The 16,683-nt window shown below is 43.1% G+C and overlaps 1 protein-coding gene across 1 annotated transcript; it reads right to left on the bottom strand.

The window, feature by feature from the left end:
• Positions 1 to 2,219: 2,219 nt before the first annotated feature.
• LOC148392546 (leucine-rich repeats and immunoglobulin-like domains protein 3) lies at positions 2,220 to 16,675 on the bottom strand. The gene is made up of 7 exons (XM_088386512.1): positions 16,518 to 16,675; positions 16,103 to 16,224; positions 11,652 to 11,850; positions 10,732 to 10,877; positions 9,011 to 9,152; positions 6,694 to 6,835; positions 2,220 to 3,315 (listed from the first exon to the last, which is right to left on the bottom strand). Exons 1-7 carry the CDS (start codon positions 16,567 to 16,569, stop codon positions 3,222 to 3,224), a joined length of 897 nt encoding a protein of 298 aa, XP_088242638.1. The 5' UTR covers positions 16,570 to 16,675; the 3' UTR covers positions 2,220 to 3,221.
• Positions 16,676 to 16,683: the final 8 nt, after the last annotated feature.

Raw genomic sequence — 16,683 nt, 5'->3', positions numbered from 1 at the left:
AGGACCCGAGCTTGAAGGGGAAAAAGAGACCACCCACGGGGGGTGAGGAAAAGTTTTTTTTTTTTTTATATATATATATATATATATATATATATATATATATATATATAATGGCTATATATAATGGATAATATATATATAATCACAAAACAAAAAATATATTTAAAAGACTGTCTGGAAACACAGATTGAGATCTTTTCTCCTTCAAGATGATGAAGCAGCATGTCTATGGAACCGAGCTTTGGCAGGACAACTCCTGGCTGCTCACAATGGCCTGAGCATCTGACACTCCCTGGCCCAGAAGACACCAAAGAGAACCTCTTCAAATTCTGCACACAGAGCAGGAGGGACATGTCCTCCCGTGCGTTCTCACGAGTCAGCTTGGTTCCTCAACTGTCCTCAAGAGACCTTTTAATGTCACATCAGCAACAGTAACCTTCGTCTCTCGCAATCCACCATTCCTTTCCTCGTCGTCATTCTCTCTGCGAGTGTTTGTTCTCTTTTTGGCAGGGAGTATCATCCTCGTCCCAGCAGCAGATGGGTCATTGTCAGAGAGTAATGAGTGGCAAACACCTGCTTGCTTGCGCGCTCTCAACTCGTCTCTTTCCTCGCCAGCCGCGTGACACGGCATATGCAGTGTACACATACAAAACCAAGTGAGCGTGACGCAGGCAGCTTTCGCCGTTTTTACGCCAGCCCCGCGTCTCCTGATGGGGCTCCATTCAGCAGAAGGGCTCAGAAGAGAGGGCTGCTTAGGCAAGCGGCCATGAGGTCATCCCAGATGGATTGTTTCATCTGACAAAGAACAAGACAAGGGGTCCATGCGCCGTTGTGGGAGTGACCACAAGCGATTCAGTTCCAAGTCTTTAAATTCAATGCAGGAGGGGCACGCATACAGTTTTTGACATTGCTGAAGCAGAAACAAATTCGCAGATTAAAGCAAATCCTTTTTTCTGGGATCTCAGGTTATGTGGAATTTTCTCTGGAACATCATTTCTAAAAATTCCAACACTTGGTCAAATTTGCCTTGGGCAAGGTCCATAGGTAAGCTAATTTAGTGAGCTAACATTGTCATGAAGTGAATGGAGCTGGGCGACCAAATGCAGCTTGGACCAGGGTTTATTGTACGAACTCAAAAGACAAACTATAGATGCTCGACTAGGGACGTGAATAACTGAACAGAAAGACAAAACAAGACGAGAACAGACAAGCAACTAGAAGAAACAAGAAGACATAGGACTTAAACAATCCGACTGGGAGTGACACGCAGACAGGACTTAAATACAAGACAGTTAACGAGAAGCAGGTGACAGCAATTACACTGATCAGAGCACAGGAGGGCAGGGGCGAGCACACAGAGACAAACTATGACATTAAAACAAGGAAACTGTGACAGATCTTGACAAACATGTCTTAAAGTAAAACATCCACTGAGTCTTTCTGGTTGAATGTAAAAAAAAAAAATTCCATCAGCAGGCAGGGCCACACCAAGGTGAAAAGGTCACTGTTCACCATGCACAGCATTGTAGCTGCAAGTTGTGCTGTGCCACAAGAAAATAATCAGCCACACCTAAAGCCTTTCGGACTGGCTGACTTCCTGACTTGTGATCTCCAACATCTTGAAGACTTTCTCCCAGCACCCATGAGGCGTTAAGCTACTCGAAACTGGTGTCGTTTGAGCAGCCATACATATAGTGCGTAAAACATTCGGCGGGCGCGTGAATAATCAGTTTAATAACGTTATCCCGACCCGGCGCGGCGCAGCGCGGGCTGTTAATGAAGTGTCATTGTTAAAGTGCCACTTCGCCCCGTTTATTAACGGCGGCCTACGGTCAGCCACGCGCCGATAATAAAAGCGCATAAAAGCCAACATAACTTCAGCCGACAAGGATGATGAAAAGCGCTGTGTTGCCAGCACGCTCATGTTAATAAGCGGCGGCAGCAGCAACAACCAAAGCTTTGTGGAAAATTAAAAGATGAACTTGCGGTCCATGACGGTTATTTTGGGGGAAGAGGGGGGAATTGGAACTAAGATCATTTGAAGCTGCCTACACTCCTAATAATTTTCGTTTTTTGTGTTTTCAAGGGTACATGACTTTTCTACAATCTTCTTGGCACTTTCTTTAATAATATATATAATAATATTATAGTTCACAATTTCCCTTAGATTAAATTATTGATCACAGTTTAGATGTCACATAAAATAATGTAATGATGAATGCTCTAAAATCAGCTGTTTATTGGAGAACAGTAAAATGCAGAACACGGCAAACTCAAGGCGATCAGGCCCTGCCTCTTAAAGGCACATGCGCGTATCTAACACCAACACGACAAAAAGTACTGTACATTTTAGGCTTACAATTTGTGTGTAGGTGTGTTGGAATACACTTACAATGTGTGTGTAAAAGGTGTATTGAAGCCATATCAATGCATAGAGTAGTACTTTGTACAGAAGAGAATATTTTTAATTTGGTCTTTATTGCAGATTTTCCCCTATGGAAAGTAAAATAAATGCGTGTTGAGCGTAGTTCGCATCCCACTTGTGGAAGATATTGACTGTTCGTGCCCTCAAAAGTGCTTCCCCATATGGAGAGCAACGCGTGGCATCCCACTGATCGAACATTATGAAGATTATTATTCATAATGCGCTCTCTCCGATATGTTGCGACTGTGGGCGGTCAGTGAAACGGTCTTCACGAAAGCGCAAAAGTTGTAAAAAGCTGCTGAGAAAGTGTTAAATGCTGTCATGGGAACAAGATGAAGACGTCATGAAAAAAAAATCAACAAACTTCGATATCAGCTTGGCACTCGGAAGAAGGAAAATTGATTTTCAAGTGCGTACACCTGAGAAGCAGCTAGCTAACAATGCTAAAAGCGGAAAGCCATCATCTGCCACGTTGGCAAATATATAGGAAGAAAATTGCCTGCCTTTTGTACCCCGGCGACCACCCGCAAAGCAATTGTTACTCTAACTTATTTGAAAAGTTTGGTTAATCATTATAATCTACATTCCAACATAACCATACGATCAAAATAATCCATCAACCCTAAGCAATCACTTGCACTTCTACTTTTTCTTTTTGCTAGCTACTTATTGTGAACTGCGCCGTCCACCTAGCCTGGCTCGCTCGGCCGCCCATCATCAATAAACATTCTTGAGTAGCCCCCTGACACCATCCGTCACTCTCTGGCCACGCACTCCGTCTTCCTCCTCGCAATCATCAGACGGCGACCAGAGGCTGTTTGTCTCCGTAGTTGTAGTGGAGAGACTCCGTGCTGTCCTTGTAGATGGGCTTGCTCTGGCACTTGTCATTGCTACGGAAACCAAAAAGACAGGCGGGTGCCGTTAGGTGGCTCAAAGCACGTCAGAGGGTCTCAGAATCATACCATTTGTGTAGGAACGAACTACCCCAAGTCACTCTTAAGCCCATAGCCCATATCTCACTGAGCAGGGCAAACTCGTAGCAAATGTTTACAAAGATGTTTACAAACCATTCCCAAACTGTTTTAATGGTCACAAAATAGAAAACATCTTGTCACCGAGAAATTTTGAACATCTTGAAAATGTTGAACAAACTATCTTGCTGTTCTTTGTGTTCTTGATCCACTAGTGGAGCTAGGGGGGGAGCCACGGGGGCACTGGACCCCTTAAAATATGCTTGGACTCACCAGATGCCGGGCTAAATACCATATTGGCCTGAATATAAGACGACCCTGATTATGAGACGACCCCCTCTTTTTCAAGACAAGTTTGAAAATATGACTTTTTGAACACCAAATTTAATTTTTATACAGAAAATAATTACAGTACATCTGAAACAAATGATTATAACAATACAGTGGAGCCTCGGTTTTTGACCACAATCCATTCCAGAAGGCTGTTCGAGAAGTGAATCGTTCGAATTCCGAATCATGTTTTCCCATTACAAATAATGAAAATTAATCTGTTCCTCGTAAAAAAAAAAGCCTTTTTTAAGCATTTTTTCATTTGCGCATTTTTGTCCGATCGCGCAACTGCAGCGCACCGCCAAACGCGAAACGGTAGCGCATCGCCGACCGCACAACTGCACCGCCCTGGTCGCAGTATTGTGACAGGGCTGTCACTTTAATTTAGAAAATATTTTTAAAGTCCTGATGTACTTTCCAAAATTTAAGTGGACATCAGTGCGCAGGGAGCTTAATTTGGTCCGATTGCGCAACCGCAGTGCACCGGGCGCTCACTGTCGCATTGCTTTAGGAGCGTCTTTGTGTTTTAGGATGGCTTTACTGCTCCCGCTTGCTTCTTTGGAGGCATGATTAGAGTTGATGCAATCCTCAGAGTAACGAGAATGTAATAACGAACGGAGTCAGTTGGCATGCGGGTCCTCTCGGCTCATCTCGCGAGGTTCAACAACCGAATTTTGTCCGACATCCGAAGCAAAAAAATCTCGAATCTTTTGTTCGAATACCGATTTGTTTGAGAACCGGGACGTTCGAAAACCGAGGCTCCACTGTATATTCAAGAAAAAAAGCATGTTATTTTGCCTCGTTCAAATCATGCAAAAACTGTCTATCACATCTTAATATCTGAACATTTAAATATGTAAACTAAAGTGCACACATTTGTAAACGAATGGCTTCTGGTTTTTGAAATGTAAATAAACCTACTGTTTCTCCATTTTCTGTTATCTCTTCTCTTATTTTCTTCTCTTTTCTTTCTTACCGCAGTTTTTTATTTTTCTTCTTCGTGCTACCACTATTTTTAATTTTTATTCTTCGTGACAGGGGTTCGCTTTGGCCTGGGGAGTTAATTTCAGCATTCGCTTTAAAGATACAGTTAAGGACAAAATTATTAGCCCCCCCTTTGAAAATGTCATTATTTTTTGAATATTTCCTGACTGCTACTTACTAGAGCAATGAAATTTTAGCACAGCATTTATGAGCATATCAGATTTATTAGGAAACCTTCATTACACATAATTTTGCTCAGAAGCAGAACATTACATACAAAACCAAAAAATACCATTGTCAAAATTATTAGCCCTGTGGGAGTAATGGTTGATCTGTTGAGTTATATTCCAAAACACTGGTCTAACAAGTTGTTAAAACTTTGCCAAGCTCTCAATGATTGACCTGAAATCAAATCTAGAGGTTGCTTTCAATATTACGCTTGGCTGAAGTTTACCTGTGGTTCACATTAGTCTGCAATCATGGTGAAAGGAAAAGAAATTAGTCTTGACTTAAGAAAAATAATTGTTGATGCTCACAAGGAAGGAGAAGGTTATACAAGTATATCAAAGCAATTCAAAGTCTCAAGAACTGCAGTCAGAAGCATTATAAAGAAGTTCAAGGAATTTCACACAGTACAGAACAACAAAGGCAGAGGCAGGAAGCGAAAGATTTCAAAATCTTTGGAAAGAAAGGTAGTCAGAGATGTATCGAAAGATCCACGAACAACTGCCAAGACACTAGTTAATGACTTGGGGAAGTCTGGAATAGATGTCTCAAGGAAGACAGTCACAAGAGCCCTGCACAGAAATGGTCTGCAAGGGTGCAGACCAAGAGGAACTCCACTCCTTCAAAAGAGACACCTTTAAGCGAGATTGCAGTATGCTCGGGACAACATGGAGAAAGGTGATCAATATTGGAAGCGTGTTCTGTGGTCAGATGAGACTAAACTGGAGCTGTTTGGTCACCGAGATGTAGCCTTTGTTTGGAGGAAGAAGGGAGAAGCATACAACCCTAAGAACACTGTCCCACTGGAGGTGGGAGCATTATGCTTTGGGGGTGCTTCAGTGCAGCTGGCACTGGGAATCTTGTCAGGATAGAAGGAATCATGAAGAAAGAAGATTATGAGAAGATTTTGAAGGAAAACCTTAAACAGTCTGCTTCGAAGCTGGGTTTTGGTCGTCGTTTTGTGTTTCAGCATGACAATGACCCGAAACATACATCGATAATGGTGAAGGAATACCTTCAGAAGAGCAAAGACAATGTTCTGAAGTGGCCTGCACAAAGCCCAGATTTAAACCCCATCGAAAACTTATGGAAACAATTGAAGACCAGAGTTCACGTCAGACGACCATCAAACCTGGAGGAACTTGAGAGAGTTGCCAAGGAAGAATGGGCTGCAATTCCTCAGGAGACCTGTCTTAAGCTTGTTGAGAACTATACAAAACGACTGCAAGCTGTTGTCCAGCAAAAAGCATACACAATTGACTATTGATGTTAGGGGTGGCTAATAATTTTGACCATGGTATTTTTTGGTTTTGTATGTAATGTTCTGCTTCTGAGCAAAATTATGTGTAATAAAGGTTTCCTAATAAATCTGATATGCTCATAAATGCTGTGCTAAAATTTCATTGCTCTAGTAAGTAGCAGTCAGGAAATATTCAAAAATAATGAAATTTCCAAAGGGGGGCTAATAATTTTGTTCTTAACTGTATATGGCGTGTCTACCGTTGTGAATGGGTATAATGTCTAGACCCCAAATGTAAGACGACCCCCACTTTTTCATATTTCAATGCAAAAAACACTGTCTTATATTCAGGCCAATACGGTAATTGACTTGTGGCTATATTCCGGGGTGCTTTTTAAACTTCAAATAGTAGCAATCAGTTGAAGCTGCATTTGGCTCGGATGTGCGAGGCAACACTTGTACGTACATTTGCCACATGTGCATGCAACATAGCGATCAAGGTGTTGGGTGTGGCTTACATGACTTTGGTCTTGACTCGCTTCTTCCTGTGGTAGAGGTACACACTCAGGGCCGTTGCCAGCATCACGACAACACACGCTGCCACAAAGGAGGTCATCAGTAGTACCCGGTCGCTTTGGGTCTCAAACCAACTGGCGTCTTCTGTCGGCAAAAACATTTCACAATTGGGATTTATTTTAGCAAATATAATCAGTATGGATGTCAAATACAGTCAAACCTTGGTTTTCGACCACAATCCGTTCCAGAAGGTGGTTTGAGAAGTAAATCGTTCGAATTCCGTATCTATTTTTCCCATTCTAAATAATGTAAAAAATTTTAATCCGTTCTAAGACAAAATAAAACGCCTTTCTTAAGCATTTTTTCATTGGCGCATTTTTGTCCGATCGCGCAACTGCAACGCACCGCCGAACGCGCAACCGTAGCGTGCTGCCGACCGCGCAACTGCACCGCACTAGTCGCATTATTGTGACAGAGCCGTCGCTGAAATTTAGAAAATATTTTTAAAGTCCTGATGCATGATTAGGGGTGAATACAATCCTCAATGTAACGAAAATACAATAACAACGGAGTCAGTCAGCATCTGGGCCGCGCGGTCGGGTTTTCTCGGGTCCTCTCGGCTCATCTCGCGAGGTTCGACCTTCGAAATTTGTTCGACAACCGAAGCAAAAGAATCTCGAATTTTTCGTTCGAATTTCGATTTGTTCGAGAACCGGGACATTCGAAAACCGAGGTTTGACTGTACTACTGTTTTAAGAGTTTTCACGCTTTTTAGTATTTTTAATCAAAATTTGTGAAAATATTTTTTGACTTCAGTGTCGGTGATTGCTATCGACCTCCAACTCGATAGTCGATACTTCAAACTAAGGCTGATATTGCTCCGGTACTTATCGATACTCATCTGTCCCTAAAAACTAATCGGCGTCAATTAAGTTTTTTACGTAACCGCTGCATTTAAGTTTTTTTGGGAATCACGACCCTCGCTAATTGAAAAAACAATTTCAACAACCGCAGAACAATTCCTAACAGGCCGAGGCGCAATTTTGAACGATTTTACCTGGCTGTTTTCCAGTAGCAAAGTAGCTAAATGTGACATTCCCAAGGCCTTCAAGGATGAAAAATCATTAGCAGCATCCCCAAGAGGTTTCCTGTTTAATTAGCAGACGCGCTCAAGGGGGAGCGAGGAGAGACACTTTGGCACGCCGGCGACCCGCGAGTCAACTGCCAGAGCCGTACCATCTCCCCCCATCATGAATAACGCACGGCAGCTTCATGACACTTTTAGTGCGCAAGACAGGATGGCGTTTAAAAGCGGCCGGCGCATCCCAACGCTGCCGTCCTCTCACAGGTCACTGATAAAGATGATGGAGACAGATGAGGCGCCCTAATTGGATTAGCCGGGAATGTTGTAATGAAATTAGCAGCGGGGAAAAAAAAGACAGTTTGCCTGTTGGGACAAAGACGAAGCATCGGTCCGGCGGGACGGTGGCCGTCAAGACCGCCCGCATTTGGCATCGACGTGACTTGCACGACTTTCACATTTCATTACGCTCGTCTGTGATCGAGCGCTTCGGAACCGGAAAGGCGGTGTGTCGGCGGCTCTTCATGCCAGGGAATAGAAAACTGATTTAAAATGCTCCAAGTTGCTCTGTTTAGGATTAAGGGGAAAATGAAATATGTAATTGGCTGGCGACGCTGGGTGGGGTGCAGTTATGGCTAAATGACAATGAATGTTTTTGCTTCAATCCGATACATTTTGTGCCGCTCCTTCCGGTGCGTGAGCCACAAAATAAATATGGATACAGGTGGAGATGGCCTTTGTCGCTCTTTGCAGAGGATAAAGAATACATGCCTATGAGCATTGGTACATTATCTGTCTACATGTGTTGCTACACAATTTTTGTTCAAATATACATCGCTTTAAGCGTTGTAAAATTGTAACCGTCAATGCTACCTTTAAACATGTCTGTGGCATTTACCATTCTCTTTATCTCTCTTGTAGGTTAGCATAAACCTAGCAGAACATTCTTCAGCCAACGTGGATTACTTGTTTTCAATTCACAGGGTGTAATTGTTTTTTCTATTTAGTGTGAGCATAAACATGAACTGGGAGTGGCTTGAAAGAGCTCCAGGCCTCTTTTGCAGTTTGCATCTTTCATGTCCCTGTTATTACAAGTGATGTTTTGCACATTACTACTTTACTCGAGGCAATTTGAAATGAGCCGTCACCTTCAAACTGAGGCACGATCGTGACTTTAGGCGTACCGTCACGCTACCAATTTTCATTCATCGTCTCGTCCTCTCCGTCGTTTTCCTTACCGGGCAGAACCACAAGGGTAACGTTGCGCATTATGTTCAGCGGGGCAGTGGGGTGTTCGGCCGTGCACGTGTACACGCCGCTGTCCTCGGCGCTCACGCTCTTCAGAGTCATCACAGGTGAAGGCAGGATCCAGTCGTCAACCTGAAGGGAACAGCAACAGAAAGTTCAAGAGAAAAGTTCTATTCCCCAAGTAAAGTCAGTCTCATCGTGTCCAATACAACCTACTTTCAAAATGCTAAAATCGAACATCTAAAAGTTATTTTCGCTGGGCAGTTACGGCGTTGTGAGCAACCGAGCGTGAAAAAAACTGCGCGGGCATTTACACAAGTCAATAACCTAGATAAGGCCGCCGTCTGCAGAGGGATGCGGCAACGACGACGACACAAAGTGTAATGAGATGGCGAGGGAGCGAGGGATGAATCCTGCCATGCAAATAGCAAGACTATTTACAGACGGCGCTCCAAACCAACGCGGAGGTGGCACTGAGGAGCAACACAAAAAGACACCGTGAAAACCATTTGGCTCCTGGGAGCGGCGACGCCTGCCAACAAAGACGGTTTCCATTTGAATGCATCCCAATTAAGACGATTCCAACCCAACCCCTAAAAAAAGAAACAAATAAACAAGCCAGCTTTGGCCAAAGCAGCATTTTCTATGCAAATCTGCCGGCGGGCCCGATTGTGTCTGTGTGCCACCGTCATTGCTGCCGGGCTACGGCGCCCACGCTTCCTCGACATCCAGCATGCTTTCAACGCTGCAATTTTCACATTACATTTATTATAAAGATTAAAATTTCTATTAGTTTATTACATTGATCTATTATTATTATTGTTCATCCAAAGCATTTTATTTAAAGCATTTTCATGCATTTTAGAGATACACCCAATAATCGACACCCAATTATCAAAATAATCAAAACTTTGATAATCAGTCCATTATTTTGACACCTTTCGATTGAAAATTCAGCCTCCGAACTGTAAACTGGAGTAATAATAAAATTCATTTTTTTTAGTTATGTAAAATGCAATTTCTGAAAGGAAAGCTTTTTTTAACAAACAGATTTAATAAAAAGAAATGAAATAATAATGTGAAGAACTTTTGCCACACTCTCTTGTGCGGCAACGTGCCTTCTCAGCATTCTGGCTGTTACGATGGCTCGGAGCAGACTCGAATGACGATGTCGCCGCCGCCTTGACTTTTGACCCTCTTCAATAGCGCTCAAAATCAATAGCGTTATTGATTTGACATTTTGTATTGTCCGCCTTGGCCTCTGACGTTGACTTTGAAGCTGGCGCGCATCTGCCAATTCATCAACTTTTGTCCGCTCGGCACATTCCCCGTCACCGTGCATCACATTCATTTCCCTTCGGCGACGACCGGAGCACAGGGCTTGAATAATTCAAGCGTTTGTTTTGCCCGGCAGTCAAAAGAAAACATCATTAGAACTCGGCCCGTATCATTGCTGAGAGGTGGCTTCCTTCGCTCTCATCCAGACCTCCTTAGCCCGTCCCTTCTTTAAATGACGAGATGACAAGAAAAGGCCAAAGAAGCCGCTTGACGCCACGCTGGACAAAATGGCACCAGGTGGTGCTCTCCAATAGTTTTTTTTTTTTTTTTTCCAAAAACTGTTTTTAAATGATTTACATCATTTTTGGGATATCACAAAAAGCTGCTGTTTGAGCAGGGGTGTGTAGAGTTTTCTTATGCACTGTAGCCTTACCTCCTTATACCAATAGTAGCTGGGCTCTTCCGAGCAGCTGGCTGAGCACTCGAGCGCCACGTCGTCTCCTTCCCGCACACGAAGCTCCTGCGGCAGACCCAGGAAACTGCTGAAACCCTTCCTGGAAAGATGTATCGCTGCCAAATCTACCAAAAACACACGCATAAAGATTGACAGCTCAATCCTTGGCGAGAGGGATAAAGCGCTGTGTCGTAGATGGTAGTTAACGTTAGCATTGAGCTAGCGGACTGAAAGGCCAAGCTACGGTTGTTGAAGTTGAAAAAAGTTGTTTCTCACATGAAAATCAAAGCACTGCCCTGAGGATTTGCTAAGACGTAGCTAGCACTTCACAATGACTAAACTTTACTTACTTGGCGTATGATAAACTCAAGTAAGAAAGCCTCGTGGTGAGTCATCAATAACGCTCATACAGTAATGGACTTATTGAGAAGGAGTGTTGTGAATAATGGCTCTTTTTCTCCTCCATCTCAATAGAAGCCCTTCGTCCTCACCGTCCTCTCGCCGCCGCCTAATCTCGACTTCTTATTGATCCCCCCCGTGAGGCCGAGGCGGTCGATCAGACGGCCGCGGAGAAGATGGAGGACGGCGATAGTCCGAGCGGCCTCGCCGCGTAACGCAAAGCGCGCTGAAAATTTGATCTCCTGCTGAGGAGGGAAAGCGTTTGAATCTGCAAAACAAAAGGGCAACATTCGAGCTGCGCCGCGGGAATCTTTCTCCGGTTATGAACTATGAATGCATTTTGGGTCCCTCGCTGAGGAGAGCTGAGAAGAGCTACAGAACTGCAAGTGTGTTTTTACTGGCTGCTGGGACACAAATATGAACAAAACTCTAATTCAAGCAAATACATACATTTTTAAATATTAAATAGAATAAATTTAAGATTCGATATCAGCACTCACATTGTATTTTTAAGGACAGAGTCTTGGAGACGTTGTTGGGGGCGCTCAACGTGTGGTCGTCCGACACGCAGCGGAAGTGACCCTCGAAATACCAGGCAACATGGGAAATGCGCAACACCATCTTGTCATCCATCTGCTCCATATTAGAGTCGCAGAAGCTCCAAAAAGACGACCTCACTGGGTGCCACATCTGGAGAATCTGGGCAGTGAGTATAAGAACATGAAACAAGAATAAAGAAGAAAAATATGTGAAAAATATGTATCAAAATATACTTTACCGTATCGGCCCGAATATAAGACGATCCTGATTATAAGATGACCCCTTCTTTTTCAAGACTCAAGTTTGAAAAAAGATTTTTTGAACACCAAATTTAATTTTTATACAGAAAATAATTACAATACCATAATTTTCGGACTATAAGTCGCGTTTTTTTTCATAGTTTGGGTGGGGGGGGCGACTTATACTCAGGAGCGACTTATATGTGAATTTTTTCACAAATTTTCAAAATTCAAAAATCCGCGATGTAGTGAAACCGCGATAAACGAACCGCGATGTAGCAAGGGATTAGTCATTTGAACTAAAAGTGACGTCAGCAGCGCGGGATGACGAAGATGACGAAGGGCCCCACGTTTGAAGGATTTAATGATTTGGAGTGACAAAAGGTTTGAAAAACTTATTTATGTTATAGTTATTTGATATATTTTATTTTGTGTAGCAACTTGTATATGTTTTTATCGTTACAGTTTAGTAGTTGTTGGCTCGTTGAACTCTTGTTTTGTTAAATAAAGAGCCGTTTACCAAACCCACGTCTTTCCTGGTACTTTGTTAATGCTACAATATAGTTATATACTAGATCTTTGTGGCGCGCGCGCGACGTTGTTGACATAAAGGACGAGGAATTTGATCGATGGATTTAATGATTTGGAGTGACACAGATGGTTTGATAATATTGTTGTAATATGATAGTTATTTGAAATATACTTTATATATCGTTATATGGGTCTGTGGAATAATTAGAAATGCAACTTACAACGAGTCCGATGTCAGCGGCGCGGCGCCATACACGGCGCCATACGCGGCATTGTTTACGTAAAGGACGATCGATGGATTTAATGAATTGGAGTTCTTCTTCTTATCGTGGCTACATGGCAGTTAGTTACAAGGCTTGGCTAGATGTGGTTCAGCCACAGCTGAACACATTTCTGTCCCTTCTGTCCCATAAACTCTGCTAAGTCCGGTGCTGTGCAGGGCGGCTAAGATTGTTCGTTTTGCAGAGGAGAACCCTTCGATGTTCACAGATAGAATTGTCAATGCTGGTCGTGAGGAGGTTCCTCATTTCCAAAATCGATCTTTGTGTCTATCTCCAGGCATGATGTTGTTTTCTGTTCTGTAGCTTTGTGGCTTGTAGCTTGCAGCTTTCGGCGTAGCTTGTAGCGTAGCTTGCAGCATAGCTTGTAGCGTAGTTTTGTAGCGTAGCTTATAGCTGTGTTGTAGCTTGTAACTTTGCTTAGCTTCATGAATTGGAGTGACACAGATGGATTGAGAAACGTGTTATTTATGTAATAGTTATATGAATAACTCTGAATGTTACGTCAGGCCTGTTCTCAGCTCCTCGTTTGTGTATATGTCACGTTAGCATACCGTATCCTTTAGCCTGTTGTTGCTGGTTCATGTCTGTTCTTGGTGTTGGATTATGACAAATAAATTTGCCCCAAAAGTGCGACTTATACTCCGGTGCGACTTACATATGTTTTTTTTTCACTTTATTGTGCATTTTATGGCTGGTGCGACTTATACTCCAGAGCGACTTATAGTTCGAAAAATACGGTACATCTGAAACAAATGATTATAACAATAAATTCGAGAGAAAAAGCATTTTATTTTGCCTCATTCAAATCTTGCAAAAAAACTGTCTATCACATCTTAATATCTGAACATTTAAAGATATAAACTAAAGTGCAATCACATTTGTAAATTAATGGCTTCTGGTTTTTGAAATGTAAATAAACCAATCTACTGTGATAAAACAAGAAAATTGCAATAATTAGCTCTTATTTTCTTCTCTTTTCTTTCTTACCGCTATTTTTTATTTTTCTTCTTCGTGTTACTGCTATTTTCACTTTTATTCTTCGTGACAAGGGTTTGCTTTGGCCTGGGGCGTTAAGTTCAGCATTCACTTTAAAGATATCTGGCGCCATCTAGCGTTGTGAATGTGTCTAGACCCCGAATGTAAGATGACCCCCACTTTTTCAGTCTTATTTCAATGCAAAAAACACCATCTTATATTCGGGCCAATACGGTAAATGTTTTGAACTTCCAAGTTAAATACAACTAAACAGTACTTAGGCAGCAATTCATTTGCCTACCACCAGAGGGAGCCCATCTGGGCTGTACTCACAAAGCAGCAGCATTTATTTTACAGTCAAACCTCCGTTTCCGAACGTCCCGGTTCTCGAACAAATCAGAATTTGAACATAAATTCGAGATTTTTTTGCTTCGGTTGTTGAACAAAATTCGGAGGTTGAACCTCGCGAGATGAGCCGGGAGGACCCGAGAAAACCAGACCGCGCGGCCCGAATGCCGACTGACTCCGTAGTTACTGTATTTTTGTTACTTTGAGGATTGAATTAACCCGTAATCATGCCTCCAAAGAAAGCAAGTGGAAGCAGTAAAGCCACCCTAAAACACAAAAACGGTCTTAAAGCAATGAGCACCCGGCGCGCTGCAGTTGCGCGATCGGACCAAATTAAGCTCACTGCGCACTGAGGTCCACTTAGATTTTGGAAAGTACATCAGGACTTTAAAAATATTTTCTAAATTTCAGCGACGGCTCTGTCACAATAATGCGACCAGCGCGGTGCAGTTGCGCGGTGGGCGACGCGCTACGGTTGCGCGTTCGGTGGTGCACTGCAGTTGCACGATCGGACAAAAATGCGCAAATGAAAAAAATGTTTTGAAAAAAGGCGTTTTTTTTAGTCTTGGAATGGACTAAAATTTTTCCTATTATATGTAATGGGGGGCGGCGCGGTGGAGCACTGGGTAGCACGTCCGCCTCACGGTTAGGAGGGTGCGGGTTCGATTCCACCTCCGGCCCTCCGTGTGTGGAGTTTGCATGTTCTCCCCGGGCCCGTGTGGGTTTTCTCCGGGCACTCCGGTTTCCTCCCACATTCCAAAAACACGCTTGGTAGGCCGATTGAAGACTCCAAATTGTCCCTAGGTGTGAGTGTGAGTGCGATTGGTTGTCTGTCTCTGTGTGCCCTGCGATTGGCTGGCAACCAGTTCAGGGTGTCCCCCGCCTACTGCCCGATGACGGCTGGGATAGGCTCCAGCATGCCCACGACCCCCGTGGGGACTAAGCGGTTCAGAAAATGGATGGATGGATATGTAATGGGAAAAATAGATTCAGAATTCGACCGATTTGCTTCTCGAACCGCCTTCTGGAACGGATTGTAGTCAAAAACCAAGGTTTGACTATATTTTTGCTATTCTTGTTAAAATCACACTTACATGTGAACTGGAAATGACAATAATAACACATAGTGAAAGCTCAGTTGAGCAAATTGGCTATTTCAGAAGTGTGTGTCAAACTGGTAGCCCTTTGCCTTAATCAGTACCCAGGAAGTAGCTCTCGGTTTAAGAAAGGTCGGTGACCCTTGCATTAGAGCAAAAGAAGAGATTTGTGCAGGGCCTATTTTTGTTATAGGCAATATGCGCAATCCACGTGGGGGCGCATGAGCGCCCTCAAGAAAAAAAATTGCCAGTATTCTAGATCAGTCAGTTCCATCTCAAATCTGTTCAGTGGGCACTGGGGCACACTTATTGTCACGTGATTTCAATTTGTTGCTGAGAGTCGTGTCGGGTCGGGGTTCTTTCGTTCGTTCTTCGTGCGTGCTTGACAGAAGAGCAGCCCTCTCCTCTCGCCCCTCCCTCCCCGCCTCGTATGTGACGTGATCAATGTTAAACCGAGGTTGTTTTTGGCGGACCGGATGGTGTTTGCAAGAAGTTATTTTTTGGGGAGCGGGGGGCGATGGGTGGTTCACCCAAGGTGCAAAAGTGGCCAGGACTGCCTCTGGATTTGTGAGCATTACATTTAAAAAAAATATCTCAAGGCAGCACCTTTACTTTACAACAAACCTTGGCAAAATCCGTCCCGCGGGCCACATCCGGCCCTTTGTGCGTCCCTGTCCGGCCCGGTGAGGCTAATCGTCAATTATATTTGATTACAACTTAATTTAAAAAAAAAGAAATCTGTGTCGTGCGTGCAATACAACTGTTTTGCTTTTATTTTGAAAGGCATCGCACTTCCGTGTAGCATACGTGTATGTGAGCTGCGCGTGAAGGTGAATAGTGCAAAGTAATGCTGCCCTCGAAATGTGTGCTGACCCTCAGAAAAGAAAAGTTGACAAGGAACCCTAACCCTGCTTTACAAGGAAGTCCCTCGATAACTCACCTGCGAGAAGCTTTCAAATCTTACGCTGCTGATGTTGTGCTCGTTGTCTGAGTACTGGCACTCCAATGTCACGCTGTCACCTTCCAAAACGTTCTGGTTTGGTCCCCGAATGGACAAGTCACCTGCACGCAAACAAAAATTAAAACGTTTTTATTTTCTGTATCACAACTAATACGTCAGACCAAAGAAATACGAGATAGCATAACAGGTTCTTCCATGGGAACGGCCTAACTTCTGCAACTCCGGAAAATAAAGTGTAGAACTCCAGTTGCAAAATACACAATGTAAAAACATAACATTACCTTTTACTGTACAGAAAAAGCGGCAATACTTAAAGAAATGTGAACTTCTCAGTCCTGAAATATATTCAAATAGAAGAATGAATTAAGATTTTGCCGAGAACATTTAGATTTACCATTAACTATGGAGGCCATTCCAAGGCAAAAAAATACAACGCTGTAGTCCATTTCTGGTTATCCAAATCGCTAGTTGTTTGTATACGCATGTACAAGTTAAATGGCCTGTGTGTTTGTGGAAAACGAAACTATGAAATTGTTTATAGAATTTGAAACAGGCGTGGC

This window comes from Syngnathus floridae, chromosome 10 (assembly GCF_059516105.1).
Source record: "Syngnathus floridae isolate MCC-2025c chromosome 10, RoL_Sflo_1.0, whole genome shotgun sequence".
Lineage (NCBI taxonomy): Eukaryota > Metazoa > Chordata > Actinopteri > Syngnathiformes > Syngnathidae > Syngnathus > Syngnathus floridae.
The sequence above is the reverse complement of the archived record's forward strand: the minus strand, read 5'-3'. Positions and strand labels throughout refer to the sequence as shown.

Bases quoted from the DNA above. Each gene is read 5' to 3' on its own strand.
- LOC148392546 (XM_088386512.1), bottom strand. From the start codon at position 16,569: ATGGACTACAGCGTTGTATTTTTTTGCCTTGGAATGGCCTCCATAGTT. The intron at 16,225-16,517 runs GTAAATCTAAAT...GTTTGCGTGCAG, and splicing joins AATGGCCTCCATAGTTAATG to GTGACTTGTCCATTCGGGGA. The intron at 10,878-11,651 runs GTGAGTGCTGAT...TGTTTTTGGTAG, and splicing joins TCTGTCCTTAAAAATACAAT to ATTTGGCAGCGATACATCTT.